Source organism: Gigantopelta aegis, chromosome 2, assembly GCF_016097555.1.
Source record: "Gigantopelta aegis isolate Gae_Host chromosome 2, Gae_host_genome, whole genome shotgun sequence".
Lineage (NCBI taxonomy): Eukaryota > Metazoa > Mollusca > Gastropoda > Neomphalida > Peltospiridae > Gigantopelta > Gigantopelta aegis.
Genome location: NC_054700.1, coordinates 51876067 through 51895781, shown reverse-complemented (window position 1 = coordinate 51895781; position 19715 = coordinate 51876067). Strand labels below are relative to the sequence as shown.

The window sequence follows — 19715 nt, the reverse complement described above, 5'->3', positions numbered from 1 at the left end:
TCTCCTATAATCTTCAATACTTTTTATTAAACAGCCTTTCAAGCATACTGTACATCCTGAAAACCTACTTAGCTGAATGAAATAACAAACAATTCATAATTAATGAAACAGCCGAGTATAACCATTTAACCTGGGGTCATTCCGTGCCAACTCAACCAGAGGTTCCCGGGTCACCATCTCCAAATTTTATAAAATTTCACCCAATTATACTTCCATATAAATAATGGACACATGCAAAATTTTAGGGTCAAATTCTAATTAGTTTTGAAATTATGGTTGATCAAATGCAGGGCCCGTTGTCCCATTTTTTGACATTTGTGACAGTCAAGTGATTTCGGGCACCTTTTGAATGCTAATAACTTAATTCATTATAAAGATATCAAGCTGCAATTTGCTATATTAGCTAATTCATACCTGGAGAATCTATAATTGTACATATCTGTCATAGTTTCTGATCTGGAGACTCCTAAAGTTTAGTTTTTTATCATTCGGAAATGATATTTGTTATATTTTGGTGGACTATTACTACCCTGATTATTTATCACAGATACAAACTGTTATTTGATTTGAAGTATATACCTATAGATGTTTCTTAATGAGAAAGCTTATCTGAATCAAATGTTTTATTAATGTGTAGTTAGGTTCCAAAGTTGAGAAGAAAAAATAAATTGTGAAAAATATACCTGCATACCAGGGGTGGTTTGACCACTTGGGCAATTACCCAGCACAATATTAGTATTTGGACTTAAAAGTTTGCATGCATCCATCATTTATATAGATGCACAACTGGGTGAAATTTCATCAAAATCGGAGATGATCACCTGGGAAGATTTCTGGAAATTGGTTGTTTTGGCATGGAATGACACCTGGCTATATAAAGCAATCTGAATTCTCAAGATTTTAATTATATAACCTTATCAATATTTATTTATTCCAGGTTTCTTACTTTAACCATACAGTTAGCAGATAAAAATCTGGATATTGGAAACCTACAGGGTCTCCGGACTTTCAGAGTTCTTAGAGCACTGAGAACAGTGTCAATTATACCAGGTGCGTACATTTATTTTAAGAACTAAATGTCTGTAGAACACACAAAAAGCCGGTATGTCAAAACAACCAAATAGCATTCTCTTTCCAGTTTTCAATACCTGCTATTGATTTTTATTTTCCTGTCATACTTGACATTTGCAAATTTATATGGTGTTTAATAATTTATATATTTCTGGAGTGCCATTCAGTAGTTTTTGTTCTAGAAAAGGTCAGTGTGTAACCAAAAGTTCCTTTCCCTCCGTTTAAGTGTTTACTCTGACTTATTTATCTATTTGAGTCATTTGGACTTAATTTGCCGAATTGTAGCTCATACTAGAACCTTATCCTATTTGGGGCCATTGTGACTGGCAACCCATTGGAATTTGCATATATTTAGGGGGATCAGTCCCCTTGTTCCCCTTAGATCTGCCTCTGTCTTTTACCCTGTCCTGAGTCAGACCCCCGATCCTATCGGAGGCCAGACTCGGTATAGGCGTGTTCGAAACCCTAGTGGTATATGGACATGTTAAACCAGTTACTAAGCTAAGCTCTGTCTTTTATTTTTTATCTTGTTTAAATGTTCAGTATCAACTAGAGTAAACTGCATGTTTTAATATTATCTTCTAAGGTCTGCTTTAGAATTGATTGCGTTCTAGAAATGGGAAGCGAGTTTTGTGGCATACCGACTACATAAAATCTCTGAACAAAGATACATAGAGAAAAAAACTGCAGAATTCTCTTGAGACAATAATAGATACAGTACATCCCACCTCCCCCTACTGATACTTTAAGGGTCATGGGTTCGAACACCCTCTGTTGACCACATTAGGCTTTTTCCCAACCCAACCAGTGCTTCACAATAGGTATATCAAAGGCTGTTGTATGTGCTGTCCTGTCTATGGAAGAAAGTGCACGTAAAAGATTCTTTGCTGCAATTGGAAAAATGTGGCAAGTTTTCTCTGAAGACTAAACGTACATGTATGTCAGAATTATTAAATATTTAACTTACAACAACTGATGATTAAGGTCGATGACAGTCACTTTTCACACCCTTGTTTTGGCTTCGTACACAATAAATATAACATATCTTACCGTAATTTCAATTGAAATTCATATTTCGTAAAAGGTACAATTTTTTAATCAAAAAATTTTCTTCAAACACATTCAGGTACATTAGTAATGTTCAAACAAAAAAATTTCAATAGCAATTATACTTTGAAATTTTTCCAGCATTCTTAAAACGGAAACGTCATGTACCCAGTTTACAGTTTATGGTTATTGTAAGGAGATGCAAAGTGACGTCATTGGAATACTTTCATCATTCAAATTCAAAATTAGTTATATTATTACACAATGCTTCGCCACATTAAAATAAAAACTGGTCTACTAACCTTAACCCCTGTCAAATTTTTATAACAAGCAGACAACGCTGTTTACAGGTTGGTATTGTTTCATTTTTCATAATTCTGTACAAAATATTAATTTTAAGTTTTAAAAGATGAAAAAAAAGGTACCTTTTGTCAAATATATCACATCAAAAAATTAACGCGGGATATGTTTCAATTTATTGTGTACGAAGCCAAAACAAGGGTCCAAAAAGTGACTGTTGTTGACATTAATAATCCGTGTACTTTAGTGGTGTTTGATAATAAAACAAACTAACTTGATCTAATAGTCTGGGACAAACATAGTACTGTAGCAATATATTCTAAGCTGTGTCATAGGATAGACATCTTTAGTTTCCATTTGTTATAAAGTTTTAAATTTTAACCATTGTAAAGTATTTTCGTCGAACAGAAACATTTGATGGCACCTAAGTATTATGTTATGTAAATTTCCTGCTTGAAGTACATCTGTTGATATTTAGACATACTATATGTTTGTTGTTTGTTGTTATTCTTTATTAGGTGAAAACAATGTTTAGTTTTTATCTTTTTTGAAATGAGTTTTTTCATCTCAAGGCTTTTACTTTAGTTAGAAAGTCATGAAGCTTATGGTAATTCTAAAGACCTTATTGACCAGTAAAACAAACCAATCATGTGTGGTGGATATATATAGATATATATATACACAATCTGGTATAATATAGATTATTGTACTTAATTCTATGGTTGGTGGTTATTACATTTATCCTGCAACCACTGTTTCTATTGACAGATTATGATGACTGATTAAAGCAAAGTCATAAACGTATACTAGCAGATTATGACTTCTGACGTGCATAGATACATTACAAAATAATTCGACTTCTGGGTCATATTGTACAATGTATCTGAAATATAAGAAATGATTGCTTTTCCCCTTAATTTTTTATAAATTGTCGGATAAAAATATTAATAACTTGTTAATAACGTAGGATATCAGCTTTATCCTGTTCAGGCAGAATGGGAAATTAATTCCGCTTGGCAAGCCTTGCAGAATTCCCCATTCTTACTTTTAATTCACAGGATAAAGCCGATATCCTACATCATTAACTATTTTTTCTCTCTATAACTATCTTCCTATCCATACAGCCTTGATATTTGTTACAAAGCATGAATATAAATTATTTTCTCCATATATTATGCTTGTATCTGATTTACTATTTATTTTTGTTGATTGGTGATAGGTGATGATTAATTAATCAATGTTCTCTATAGTGGTGTTGTTAAACAAAACACACTTTAACTTGTTTTCTATTCATTACTTTTCAGGGTTGAAGACAATTGTAGGAGCACTACTTCGGGCTTTCAAAATGTTGGTAGATGTGATAATGTTGACGATGTTCTGTCTTATGGTGTTTGCATTGTTTGCACTTCAAGTGTACATGGGCGTGTTGCGACACAAGTGCGTGTTGGACATTAAAAACTATACAGCCACTAACTCAATGAGTTATGATGCATACTATAATCTTCACATTAGGAATAATAGTAAGTATACTTTTCAAAGTTGTAAAAAGACAAATAATTTTATGTGAAAATACTGCACAGTATCAAAATAATGGGATTATGTCTATGTTCCCTCAGCTAATCCTAACTCCAAGGGAACATATAGAGCCGAGGAATGCTAAACCTAACCCTGAGGGAACTTAGAGCTGAGGAACCCTAACCCTGAGGGAACATAGAGCTGACACCAAAATAATACTAGAATGTCGGCATCGAAATGAGCAAAGAGTGTGGTGATTCCAAGTACAGGGCTCATATTTTCGAAGCTATCTTAGCACTATGATATCCTAAAACCGTCATAGGCTATGGCAAGTGTCGAAGTGATTTCATAGCCCTCAATGGTTTTACAATATTGTAGCACTCTAAATTGCTTAGAAAACCTGTAGCCAGTTTGTTAATAATAGTTTTGTAAGATACTGCTTTAGGTACCGTACATGTACATGACTTGAAAATCCCAGTATAACTTTTAATGTATGTATGTAGATTGTGGTATATTGGGAATGACTTACTCATATCCACAATATATTTATATAATAGGCCATGTGCAGAGGGAGGTTTTAGGACCTTATGTCTCCCTGCTCCAAGGAAATTTTCTTTTTAATTTCTGAGGGAGCATGACCCAACAACCCAAGAAACTTTGCTTATCATAGTCTAGACCCCTACCGCACAATTTTGTGCCACCTGCATTTAATTTAAACTTGATTTTCTTGATATCCAATCCTGTCCTGGGTACAAAATCGGCTATCTATAGTCCATCTCATCCTCCTATAAAGATGTTTTTTTGTAAATAATTTCAGTTTGGTTTGACGTAAGATAAACAGTAAAAGTTTTTTGGAAATAACAAAAGAAACAAACTATTTTCGTGTGCAACTTTGAAAACAATTGGCTCAGAAATAAATAACTTGTAATACATTGCATAGTATGAAAAAAAAGGTGTTCTCTGTGGGAAGGACTATAGACTCCATCCAGTACATGGGTTAATAGTTAATTGTAATAGAGAATAGTAATAGCTTTACACCTCACTAATGAGTAGTGCTGTCCCGATGATCGATTACAATTGAAAATTAATCGGCTTGGCTCTATAGATGTGATGATCGATTATAGAAATCCATAATTGATTGTGTGGGAAAATATTAACTGAAATTGTTCCTCCAGTTTATATGATGGAATTGATGTAAATATGTTGGGTTGGGGTTTGTTTTTATGTGTACATAAAGAACAATTATGTTAAATAGTTATTAAAGGTAAAACTTTTGATTTTCTGGGTCTATCTCAGCAAACACAATATTTGGTGCATGGTGCTTATGATTTAAATTTTCCTTCTCATGTTCCTGTCATTCTAACCGATTGTGTAGTCAAAAGTTGATTGCTTGGTACAAACTGATTAAAACCGATGATGAAATTCCAACCAATTCCCAACATTACTACTGAGCTGTGAAAACGAACTCTGGGTGGGAGCCTGTACTGGGATATGAACCCTTCACCTACTGGCATTGAGGCCAGTGGCTTAATCAATACACAACTAAGGCTAGCTTGCCTATTGCTGGTCAAGTCAGGTCAGGTCACGGGGTTTTACATGCACATTCAGAGCAAGCTGTTGTAGTGCACACCTGTTATGGGCACAAGTGCCGGCCTTGGCTGGCTCCTAGCTCTGTCCAGGACAGGAAAAGGGTTGGAGTGGGTGGGAGAGGAGACTGCCCGCACTGGCAGGTGCAGAGGAGCACCAGCAGCCCGACCAGAGTTACTGCTCTCAAAGACCAGCTTTTGTAGTACCCATGACAACTTTAGATAGCTAATCAAGCAAAGAAGAATGGATAAATAAATGTATAATGACACCCCAGCAAAAAACAACAAAAAACCCCCATCAGATATTGGGTGTCAAATGAAACCACTTGGTATTGTAGACAATATTTAGTTAATCACTAGTGTAGTGATGTCTATATGGGCTGCGAATTTACCATGATTCTGTGCTTCCGCAAATCGCAGATTTTGGGTTGCAAGCTTAAGATTATGAGATGGTATCCCAAAATATTGTATTAATTAAATAATGTCTTTGATTCCAGAAGAATTCTAAACAAATCTCCAACTTCATTGCCTGGTATTTAATACAAAAATGTAATGTGGAACTGAATGCCAGTAATGTGATATTTAGTGTTTAACACATTTCATTTTAACTTATTTTCATGTTTATATCCAATTAAGGTTGAAACACGCTGTCCTGGGCTATCTGGGCTGTCTGTCCATGACAGTGGGTTAGTTGTTAGTCGTTAGTGAGAAAGAAGAGGGTATAGTGACTTTACTGATCCCTTAAGAACTTGCTCTGGGTTGGCGCCGGTACCTGGGCTGCGAACCCTGTACCTACCAGCCTGTAGTCTAAACTAAACTAAACACTAACTCTCTGTCCTAGACAGATAGCTGAGGTGTGTGCCCAGACTAGTGTTCTTGGACCTTAATTGGATATAAGCATGTAAATAAGTTGAATGAACGAACAAACGAACGAACGAATGAATGAAGTCTGCTATTTTCCTTTGCATTGAGATTCCCTTTCGACGTTATTTAAGTGGGGTTTTTTTTCTGTTTTATTTAAGGCAACTGGTATCTAGACAAGAATGGTGGTTACCTGCTGTGCGGGAACATCACTGGATCTGGGTGAGTAACTTTGTTACTGTTTTGTTGGTCAGTAAATCACAATTAACTGCATGTGGTGTATCCACACATATTGAGATACTTTATATTGATTCAGTAATATAGATATGTGATAATATACATTCTAATTAGCTAACTAACACTGGTTGAAGCCTTAACTTTAATTTTTGTAATAATTTTTAGCATCTGATTTTAAAAAATAAATTATGTGTTGAAATCATCTGACCACAAGAGATAGTGTTTCCAGTTAGCTAATTGCTGTATATATATATACTCTTCATATATTATGTATGTATATGCATGTATATACATGTAAATGTACACATGAAAACCAAAAATAATGGAAAGGCATAATCCCAGACTGTCAGAGAGCTGTCTTAACGCTAAGATCGCTTCATAAAATGGGACCCTGGTAAAAGGGACAGTCCCTAGTTTTTAAAGTATTGAGCCGTTTGAGTCACTATTGAACCATTTATGATGATTGAAAATTGAATCAAACATTACTTATATTTTATTGTTTAGATTATCCATTTCTGTACAACCAAAGTATTTCTGGTTATCCTGGTGTTTCTAATACCACAAAATGAATTTTTCATATTTTTAAAAACGCATATGCGTCTGAGAAGTAATAATTATTGAGTCACGTTTTAGTCTATTTTTAAGAGTATTTCAACATCAGACTCTTGTTTCACTCTATTGTATCCAAATTTGTTACAGGTTTGTAAATTAACCAAACTTAGTGTCCATTTTTACGGGTTAAAACTAGAGTGTAGGTGGAAAATAGGCCTTAGTGTTTAAACACTAGGTCCTGTCCCTTAACACTGTGTATAATGCCATTATGTACAAGTGAAATATACTTTGTGAATATTTATTTTTCTTTCTGTGGAGTTACAAATACATGTACTATAGCTCACTGTTAGCACTTCCCACTAGCTGCTTTCAAAGGAATAAATAAAATATTGACCTTCAAAGTTGTATATGTTATTGTTTATGATTTACTGAAATAATTTAACTTACTTTTTCCTGACGATCAAAATTAACTGTACGTACTCTATGTAATACTTTTTATTCATTTTCATTGTAGCAAGTGTCCAGAAAACTATACTTGCCTTCCAGACATAGATGAAAACCCAAACTTTGGATATACCAACTTTGACCACTTTGGATGGGCTATGCTCAATTCCTTTCAGTTATTAACTTTAGACTTCTGGGAAGATACATACGATAAGGTAAATTAAAATACTTTTTAATAATATGTACCTCCATATATGTGTTTTAAATATAGTTTCTAAACTTTGAATCTGTCAATTGGAATATTATAATAATTACTGTCCTTACACAGCACACATGCATCATGTAATTGTCCATTTGTCAACTTAAAAATATTCTCCGTTTTTTCCCCCATTTTTCCTTCTTCTTATTTTGTTTTTTATCGTCCATAGCAACATTTAATAATAAAATATTCCTGACAAATATTTATTGACTGCACAATCAGCTGATTTGTATATTAAGAAAATATGATTTAAAAAAAAAAAAAAAAATGTTTTATTAAACAAACTCAATACATTTTGATTATGGTCTTGGGGATCAAACCACCTCTGTGAATCCATTCAACTGATTGGGGTTTTTTTTCCGTTCCAATCAGTGCACCGCAACTTGTCAAAGACCATGGTATGTGCTTTCCTGTCTGTGGGAAAGTGCATATAACAGATCCCTTTCTGCATTATAGGAAACATGTAGCGAGTTTCCTCTGATGACTACGTGTTACAATTACCAAAAGTTTGACATCCAATAGTCGATGATTAATTAATCAATATGCTCTAGTGGTGTCATTAAACAAAACAAACTTTTTTTTATATGGTCTTGGACATATGGTTAAGGACCACACAGATAGAAAGAAAGCCCAAGCCATCACTTTATGGGCTACTCTTGTCGATTAGCAGCAAAAATGTTTTATATGCATCATCCATAGATTGAATAGTACATACCACACCCTTTAATTTAATTGTTATACCAGTTGTGAAGCACGGGCTGGACTGACAAATAGCCCAATGGGCCCACCAATGTCAATAGCACACAGTAGTGGTGGGAATTGGTTTGATTTTCATTCTTGATGATTGGTTAGATGAACCAACCAATCATCGATTATAATCGGTTGTCGACATTTTAAAACTTTTTTTAATAAAAGATGTAAGTTTATTTGCTTATTGACACCATAAAAGCATCTAGAACAACCAGTTGTTATAAAATAAAGATTATTGGTGAAACACACTGAAAATAGAATGCTCAATTACCTAACTTGACTTTATCCTTCGTCAAATAAGTTTAAGATAACTTAACACAAAATTGATTTACATGTAACTATTTTTATTGCAGGGTATAATGTATTTCAATCTAATTAAAATTAGCTCCACTGGTTAATTACTATTACCTGTGGATCTAACAGCACTAGGGGTGTGACGAATGGTGGCGAATACGATACATATCACGAATATGAGGTGACGAATACGAATATGTATTCACATCCATGAATACACATTACACAAGTACAAAGGCTTTGCTGAAAGTCCTGAAAGTTAACGGAAATAGCCGAAGTATGGTGCGCGTTTCATAACGCGAATGTTTACTAACGTTTTCCTTTGTTTCTATGGGACTGTTTGACACTGTTTGTTGTTGTTGTTAGTTTTCTGTTTGCTGGGGTTTTTTTCTGTTCAATTAAGCAATATATTGTTTTCCGCGAGCGCTCGAATTCGAAAATATCGAAAGGTAACTACTCACTAGCTGTGAAAAAAATTCACTGCAACAATCCTACAATCACCTTTTCGCGCAAAACATTTTAAAAGCCTCATACGGGAACCAAAATAGTAACAAGTTAAAATATGTATATGTTATTATCGGAATTTTAAAATATACCATGGCCTTTGCAAACATAAATGTACAAATTGTACATATTTTAAAAAATATTCTTAAGTGCTTTGATAACAATTCACGCTTTTCCAAGCGTGCAAACCGAAACCGTATATACATTGTATAATGTAGACAGAAGTTATGGATTACCGGTAAATTAATTTTATTTTGAATATCAAATATATATTTTTAAGGCCATTTTGGTTTTTGGTATCTAGTATTAATCAATTTATATCCATATTTGAATTGCTAATATGCCACAGTTCTTGTTAAGAATTATACAAATATATTTTGCTTTGAGCTGCCATTTAAACGCTAGAATATTGGTTCAACATTATTGACATTGCACTGCGTAGAATGCATAAATTAACGAACTACACTCGCCCGTGTCTCGTATTAGGCTGGTTGAACGAGACTATGCGACTTCATACAGTGTTTTGACAGAAGCGCAGTCAAGCTGCATGTAGAGTACCAGTCCAACGCATGGAATAAAAAAAAAAAGGATCGGTCTATGACTCGTATGAGTCTGACTATGCGGTTGACCTAATATAAAAAAGGACAATAAAAACGATCGAATCATTATTGTGTTTTGGTTAGTATGAATTAGAAACATAAATTATACAGTAATAATAATATAATAATAATAAATTCTTTATTTAGTGAGGGTAACACAGTTAGCAAAAGCTAATCTTCCCTGAGGCCCTCAGGTACAAACAATACAGAATTACAATGCATACATTTATGAACAAATAGAAAATACATATATGGCAATAAACATATGTACAAATGATATTATTTTAGAAAATATTTCTTGAGTCTATATTTAAAAACAGCAGTATTTGGCGATGATCGTATAGCTTTAGGCAATTTATTCCAAAGTACTGGTCCAGAGTAACTGAAAGCATGTTTAAATAAAGACATTTTAGGTTTTGGAATTAATAGATTTCTATCCTCTACATTTCGAAGGTTGTAGGGATTGTTTTCTCCAACATATATTAATAAGTTTGAAAGATAGTTTGGGGCTTCATTGTATAGACATTTATAAATTTGTAAACATTTGTGATAGTGGATTCGTGTTTCCATTGTCATCCATTTTAACTGTTTAAATAGTGGGGCAGATGGAGTAATAGGATCTACATCTAATATCATCCTTGCAGCTCTCTTTTGCAGTTTTAGTAAACGTTCTAATCCATCCTGATTACAGCTTCCCCAAATTACACAGCAGTAATCGATGAGTGGTAAAATATACCCATTGTAGAAAAGTTTTCTTGCAACTAAATTTAAATACCTAATGATTTTTGATAACAGATACAGACGTTTAGAGATCAGGGAACACACATGTTTAACCTGATTTGTCCATTTTAAATTATTATCAACTTTAATTCCTAAAAGTTTTTCGCATTCAGTGTGTTGCAGACGTTCTGAATTTATTATAAGAGAAATATCATTTTGGATTGTAACTTTTTGTCTTGTTCCTATAGTCATATATTTGGTCTTTTTGTGTTTATGAACATTTTATTATAGGAACACCATTTTTCTACACTATTCAGATCTTGCTGTAGTTTATCTTGAATTTGAGTAACAGTTTTCCCTGACATGAACATTGTTGAATCATCTGCATACATACTTGTGGTACAATGTTCAATGTATAGTGGAAGATCATTTATGTACAGTATAAATAGAAGAGGTCCTAGTATGGAACCCTGTGGAACACCATAAATAATGGATTTAGGTTCTGATGTTGCCATTCCTATAGTGACTTGCTGTGTCCTGTTAGTTAAATAAGATTGGAACAAGTTAAGAGAATTCCCTTTGCAGCCATAAATGTTTAACTTTTGAATCAGAATTGAATGGTCCACAACATCAAAAGCTTTTTTGAAATCAAGAAATATGACTCCATTTAGATTTCCTTCATTCATTTCATGTAACCATTTATCAGTTATATCAGTAAGTGCTGTTTGGCATGAGTGTTTTGGTCTAAAACCTGATTGAGATGAGTGTAAAAGGTTAAATTTTGTTAAGTAATCATAAAATTGCATGGAGATATGTTTTTCTATTAATTTGGACAGTGTTGGCAATACAGATATTGGCCTATAATTTGTAGCTTCAGTTTTGTCACCAGTCTTGAAAATTGGAGTAACTTTAGCATTTTTAAAACATTGTGGATAAATACCACTGTCTATTATTTTGTTAAAAATAAATGTTAACGAAGAAGCAATTGCCAAGGCACCTAACTTAAGTATTCGTGGACCTAAGTTGTCATCTCCAGATGATTTATTGACATTTAAGTTCTTAAGCTCATTATAAAGATAATTTATTTGTACAGGAGCTATCTTAAACTTTTCCTCATTTGGGAGTCTCTCTTTTACAAAACGTTCCACTTTCTCGAGATTTGGCATATCATATCCAGAATTAGTTCTCAAATTTTCAATACAAGAAGTAAAGAAGTCATTAAATTTGTTTGCTATGTCGGTCTTATCCTTAAGTGTTGTTCCATTGTCAGATTTCAGCTCTGCTGGACTTGATACATGTGGAGGATTTAGCTCATGGATACATTTCCATAATGATTTTGGATCCCTAGAGTCATTCACCACAGCAGAATAGTAGTTTTGTTTGGCTTTGTCTGTAATTTGTTTAGTTTTGTTCCTCCACACCTTATATTCATCCCACATACATAGCTTGTGATATCTGTCTCGTAACTGTCTGGCTTGTGTTATTTCACAGGAATACCAACCTGGCTGCTCTTTCCTCTTGACTCGTTTTGTAACTAAAGGGGCATGCTTGTCTAATACATTGTTGAAAATTTTGTACCATAATTTTAAGCAAGTATCTAGATCCTCCTCAAATTCCACAGAATAAAATGGGGCATCTAGTAAATCATTAACAAACTCCTCCTCATTTAAATGTTTACAATTTCTGTAGGTAATAGTATTGTGTGCATTTTGTTTTGTATGAAATTTGCCATTTCTTGTAAAGCAAACAGGATAATGGTCGCTAATTGAGTATTGAACAACATGAGATTCCTGTACTTTGCTACGATTGGTTACATATATGTGATCAATCAGAGTTTTAGAATTTTGTGTTATCCGTGTTGGGTCAGTAATTATCTGTTGTAAATTGTATATTTCTAACATGTTTAGCCATTTTTGAGGTGTGTTATTTGCTAACAGGAGATCAATGCTAAAATCACTGGTGAGGATTATATCAGAATTATAATGCATTGCTAACTTAATTTCCTCTTCAAGCTTATCAATCCAGGCAATGGGAGATTTTGGAGGTCTGTAGCTAAAACAGAGTAAAAAAGATTTTTTATAAGTAGGTTTGATCTCAAGCCATAATGTTTCAATATTACTTACTTCAAATTCAGTTTTTCTTTCAAAAGTTAAAACATCATTTAAATATATTGCCCAGCCCCCACCTAAGTCACTGGTCCTATCTTTTCTTATCAATGTATACCCAGGTATTGAAATGTGGTCATTTAAAATGTCACTTGTGAAAAATGTTTCACAACATCCAAGAATATCTGGGGGATTTGTAGTATGAAGAAGGTTAAACCTTACTTCATCTAACTTGTGTTGTAATCTATTTACATTATGAGAGCATATTTTTAGACCTTTGGAGGTAAAATTGAATACATTGATAGGATCATTGGATAGAACATTGGGGGTTTCATTACAAAGAACATATGTACAAGAGATAAGTAACAATAAATATATACACACACATGCTAATCTGTGACTGACACTAAAGTCATGGTGAGACTGAGGAAGGGTTTGATCCCTTTCACAGAAAGTGTTATTTACACAGTCCACAGAGGAAGTTACTAAACACCCAGGGTGTGAAGTGTCACAGTTTGTATCAGCAGGATCACTAATAGTATAAACGAAGGACAGGGGCGAGGTATGTAATCTGGTAGTCACCTCTACTAATCTCTTAATTACACAACTGGCATTAATTGAAGTTAAAGGACAACAGCTGTTTTCTTCCAGTGTTACTGGCAAATCAGGGGAATTACAAATACAGATACAATTATCACATTCTTGACACAGAGAACTCAGTGTGTCGAATCTGTTTTTTAATGATAAATGAAGAGCACTGTCTTCATTAACCACACTGGATGCGCTAACTAATCTTCCCACCACACACTTCGCAATAATCAAATTTAAGTCACTTGTTGAGTCCGATGATATTTTATCCCTCTGACCTGAAACAGGCCCCAAAACATGGTTTGCATTAGCAATACATGCACATCTAAACAGATTATAGTAAGAACAGTTCACTGTGGTATTACATCTGTTTGTGACAGTTATGTTTTTGGCTTGTTCTTCCTTGCCAAATCTTCAGAAGTGTCGACAAAAATTTTCCTTTATGTCCAAACAAACCACAATGATGACATTTTAATTTTCGCCCAAACCTACATGATCCAGTGTCATGATTATGTTCCCCACAGTTCATGCAGGTCTTTGTTGCAGTAGCAGTTTTCATAATTCCAATAATGTTATTGATGTTCTTCAGATACCTCGATGTGCCCTTTCTATTCAGATGTATTCCATCTCTTACAAAATACATGCTGTACTCACTCTCTGCAATAGTTACAAACTGGGGAATGAACATTATACACAAAAAGTTGCACAGATTTTCTAGTACAATATTTGCATCATGAACACAGATGTCTGACCTTGGTAAGAGTCCTGATACAATGATATTGGTATCCTTGTTTGCAAATGCCCTAGCTGCATACAATAAACTCTCGTAGTCTTCTTCAAAGTTCTGTAGACTTCTGTATCTTGCAGTATCATTTCCTCCTACCTGGAGGATGATGTTCTTGTAGCTTGACAGGTCCCGTTTCATTAACTCGCCAGCTATTCTGTCAATTGTTGCACCCCTGATGGTTAACACGTCGGTATCACTCAGGCCTCTAGGTTTTATTCCTTTTAAAATGGAGGATCCTATTATCAAAGTGTTTTTGCCTTTCCTTTTATAATCCTTGTTTGAAGTTGTAGACTTTGTGTCCAAATCATTGTTAATGTTGTGTTCAGTATCTGTTGATTTGTTTTTGTCTGTATGCAATACACTGACATTACTGCTCTCTACAACTACTGGAATATGTTTAGTTTGTTCCTTTTGTATTACAACATCCATGGAAGGTGGAGATGGTTGTGTCATTTGTATTTCTGCATCCATTGAAGTTGAAAAAGTTGGTGTGGTTTGTACATGTACATCCATAGAAGTTAGTGATGTAGTTTGACAGCATTTATCAGTTAACACAGATGGCTCTGTCTGGCATTGCATGTCAGTTTGCACAACATCGGTTTGACACCCAGCAACATTATATATAAGTATTCGTGTATTCGGTTCAGCTAGTGACGAATATGAATGCAACTACGATACAGATCGCTGTTCAGTGCACCAAATATTCGAGTATATCGTTACACTCCTAAACAGCACCCCGTTGGAGCTCATGTCCAGTTGACCTCTCATTCGACCAATCAAAACCTTACTTGCAAAATCATGTCAATGTTTTGAAAAGAATTTGAAAACATTAGAGATTATGCCAAGTGTATTCGAAATGATTCGGGTGAATTATGAAGTATGCCAGAAACTAATTTTGAATATAAAATTTTATATAAAATTTGTTTCAAGACGAAAAAAAAACCTGTGATGGTATAACCATAAAATCTGTTTATACTAGTATACAATCCAGAGTTTATTACTGTACTTTTCCGCCTGGTTTTTAATGCTGAAATAGACTAACAAGTTCACCTAAATTGCATAAAGAGTCTCGTCCGATATTTTTAGAATTTGTATGCTCGCGAATAACGCTATAAAAGGCGAAGTGTAATTGGTTGATATTTAAATTGTTATTTATAGATGAAATGTCACCTGGACATGGAAGTTCACGCAATGCTCTGAGATCTACTGGAAGACCAGTAGAGCTAATTTTAATCGGATTGAATGTATTTATGCAAAATCGTAACGCCATATAAACATTGCATTTCGCAGATCAATCCGCAAATAATACAGAGTTGAAAATAGTAGTTTACATTTTTATAGATACCATTCGTGTCACTTTGGCAATTTCCGTAGCATACGGTATATGTGTATGTTTCGTTTATAATCGATTACCGGAAATTGTAATCGATTAGTTGGAATTTGGATTTTACCAACCAATCTTCAATTATTCCAATTAATCGGACCACCACTAGCACACAGGTACCTGCATGTATCGATATGTATATAATTCAGAGTCATACCTTGGGTAAAATAACTGATGGAGTAGTGGAGGGAAAAAGGACACAGTAATATATCGTGTTCTTCAGCTAGACAAAAATATACTTTTGACAGGCATTTTTAATCTAAGAACTCATGTTTTGTATTTTGGAGGTGGGGGCAAATGCTCCAATACCCCAAACACACTGCATGCATTTATAGTTCTGTGGTTACAAGCATTTATCATTTATTTATTTACTAACAGCATACGTGTACAGATATCTATATATAGGCAGCATGTTTGGTGTTCAATTATTAAATAACAGCTGCATTGAGTAACAATGTTACATTTCTGGTTGATCAACTACTGAAAGCTGATTATAACGGTCACTGCATGGCTTTAGGATAATTAAGCATGGCCACACAATACTTGAAGTATAATGGGAGATTTGCCTGAAGGTTCTGTTTGACCAAATCAATTCCCATTGCCGATAATGTTAACATTTTCTAATAAAACTGATATAAGCAGCGTATGAACACACCCAAGCAGTACACTAATGAAAAGTGTGGCACCACACATTTAATATGCCTATACGAAAATGGGGTCAGACGGCATTTAAGAGATTTAATAAAAGTTGTTTTCTTTAGCGATTGTCATATTTGCTGAAAATTGTAGTTCAATTTCCAGGGATACCCAACCGTACATTGATTTTTATCCTCCAACTAGTGTATACTGTATAACAAATGTATACTAAATACTTAGTGTAATTTAATTTATTGGCAATAGGTAATAATATTTGCACAAATAATCAATGTCATAAATATAACATCCAATTGGAACCACAGCTGCTTATACTCCATAAATATTTGACGGTGCATTTCATACTATGACACGGAACTCTCTTATTTGGTACAGTGCAACCTGAAGGGAATTATGCATTTGAGTATGTAGCTACTCTATAGACTGAATGTTCTGCACACAGTTAAAAATTGCTTAACCCCAAAATGGCTTATGCAACAACTTGATCTGCAGTAGTAGTATTTGATTGGGAGAAAAAAGGAAAGGAACATTTGCTTTGACATTAATAATTTTGGTTATTAGAAGCGAACATGGGCATGTCATGATGTGTAAGGGTGGGAAAGGGAGTGGAGCATTTGCTTCCACTGGATCTGGACGTGAAATAGTTTTTCAATATATATATTTGTTAGTAAAAATATATGTTATAGTCTAACATTATTTATTACCCCAGCAGGTACTCATAACGGGGAAAATAAAAATCATAATTTCTCACTGAGAATAGATTTTGTACCAGAATAAAGAGAACTTTTGTTTTTGAAAATTATCTATGAACGTGATTAAATTACAAAGTTATAGCAATACTCAGAACAGTGGGTAAAGCGGTTTATATCGTTTCTATAGATGTACATGCATGTGTGTCCAAAATAAAGGCTTTTAGAGAAAAAATAGCTGAGGTAATAAATAGAATAACAAACTCGGTACCAATTATTATCAAATTTATGTCCCTCATGAAATAATTTTCATTTGTCACTCATTAAAGCTCATGACAACTGAAAATTATTTCACTTGGGACATAAATTTGATAATAACTGGTAACTCGTTTATTATCCTCTATATATAATACATATAATAAACTTTATAATGTTAAATGTGCCCCTCCATGGACAAAATTTCTAAAGACACCCCTGGAAAAAACCCACATGTTTTTTTAATGCAAAACAAGACCTCATCAACACATTGTGAATTATAGTAACCTGTTATAAATTTGGTGTTTAATCAAGGTAGGGTTTTTAAACACTTTTATAATGCAGAGTACATTTTGCTAGTCAATTGAAAATTTATTAGCAGCTGCTATTTAATGTTGTAAAATTGTGTAGCAATCTCTGAAAATTGTATACAAAATGTTCCCAGTACTGAAAAGTGGGTACAAACTGATAAGGAAGAATGATCCATTGAACTGATTTGGGCCTTATTTTGATGCAATCCACCCGACTGAATCACAGTTCAAGCACGCTGTCCTGGACATGTCAGTTGTTTTGGGCTTTGTCCAGACATAAATTGGTTACAGTAGTTTGAGAGAAGTCGTTGAACCTAGTTCCATCCAACAACAAACTCTGTACCAGCCACTGCACTACTGAGGTTGATCAATAGTCCATGGTGGTGTAGTGGTTATTAAGGCTGGTAAGTACTGGGTTCACATCCCGGTACCGGCTCCCATCCAGAGTGAGTATATCGGCCACTCAGTTGGGAAGTTCTTTCTCACAAACCATTAATGTCTTTTTCACTAACCATTAACTTCTTTCTCACCAACCATTAACTTCTTTCTTTCTCACTAACCATTAACTTCTTTCTCACCAACCATTAACTTCTTTCTCACCAACCATTAACTTCTTTCTTCCTCACTAACCATTAACTTCTTTCTCACTAACCATTAACTTCTTTCTTTCTCACTAACCATTAACTTCTTTCTCACTAACCATTAACTTCTTTCTTTTTCACTAACCATTAACTTCTTTCTCACTAACCATTAACTTCTTTCTTTTTCACTAACCATTAACTTCTTTCTTTCTCACTAACCATTAACTTCTTTCATACTAACCATTAACACATCAATCTGGACAAAAGGCCAGACAGCTGACACGTGCATGAGCATTAACTGGATATAGGCATGAACATCAAATTGAAATGAAACGAAATGAAATGATCAAGATTGATCATCATATAATTAAATTTCTGTTACATTCATTACAACGTAACATCATCCGATTGGTCCAGACATAGCAACGGGAGTTTGTTAATTTTTCGATGAATGTAAAAATTACGTCATCAGGGAACGTCATTAGTGATGACGTCATTTTATATGGGCAAGTTGTCTTAATGAGCGTTATTGTTTATGGATAAAAAATAATTCAAAATAAAGTATGACGTTTTAGTGTTATTATTAGCATGTATGATTCAAATTTAATTATAAGTATTGTCTGTTATTTCTTTTACGTTCATCTGGGTATGAACAAAAAAAATCATCCGCAAACTTATGTGAGAACGTAAAAGAAATAACAGACAATCCTTAAATATATAAAATAGTGGGGCGGGACATAGCTCAGTGGTAAAGCGGTCAGTCTAGGATCGATCCCCATCGGTGGATCCATTGGGCTATTTCTCGTTTGGCCAGTGCTATATGACTGGTATATCAAAGGCCGTTTTATGTGCTATCCTGTCTGTGAGATAATAATAATAATAATAATAAAATTCTTTATTTTCAGAGGGTAAACACATTCAGTACAAGGTGACTGGTCTCCCATGAGGCCCTCTCTAATCTATACATGATATTATACATATATACATTCAAAGAAACAACATCAACATACATGTAATATGTATAGCATGAGGAACAATAGCACATATTATGAATATATAAATAATATTTAAATCAATTTGTTAAGAAACTTAGTCAGTGATAACTCAATACATCATAATTATTTTAACAAACACATCAAAATCAACAATAAAGGTATATCTTAAAATTGATTATTATTTGAATAGTGCTTAAAATAACTGGATTTGAATGAGTTGAGGGATTGAGAATATTTTATCTTTGAAGGTAGTGTGTTCCACAGTTTAGCTCCCCTGCATGAAAAACTATGGCGATAAAATTCTGTTCTTGGTTTTAATTCATAAAGATGATTATGTTGAGTTGACCTCAGATTTAAGGAGTGAATTTCTGAAGTTGTTTGAAACATTGTGTCTAGATATGATGGAGCTAGTTTGTTGAGGACTTTGTAGACAAACTGGCAGGTTCTAAAGTCAATTCTCTCTTTGATTTTAAGCCATTTGAGAGAGCTGATTATTTCTGCAGTGGACGTTTCTTTGCTTTTTTCAGTAATAAGTCTTGCAGCTTGATTTTGGATTTTTTGAAGTTTTCCTATAGAATGTTTTGAACAGGTTCCCCAAATTGTGGAGCAATAGTCTAAGTGAGGTAA

At 34.0% G+C, this 19715-nt stretch overlaps 1 protein-coding gene across 1 annotated transcript in view; it reads left to right on the top strand.

Moving 5' to 3' along the window:
• Window positions 1–19715, top strand: part of LOC121386873 (sodium channel protein 1 brain-like) — a 115484-nt gene that overhangs the window by 41479 nt on the left and 54290 nt on the right. The window contains exons 5-8 of the mRNA XM_041517909.1: window positions 938–1050; window positions 3723–3938; window positions 6542–6602; window positions 7684–7828. Of these exons, the coding sequence (XP_041373843.1) occupies window positions 938–1050; window positions 3723–3938; window positions 6542–6602; window positions 7684–7828 (535 nt within the window). The remainder of the gene's footprint in view (window positions 1–937; window positions 1051–3722; window positions 3939–6541; window positions 6603–7683; window positions 7829–19715) is intronic.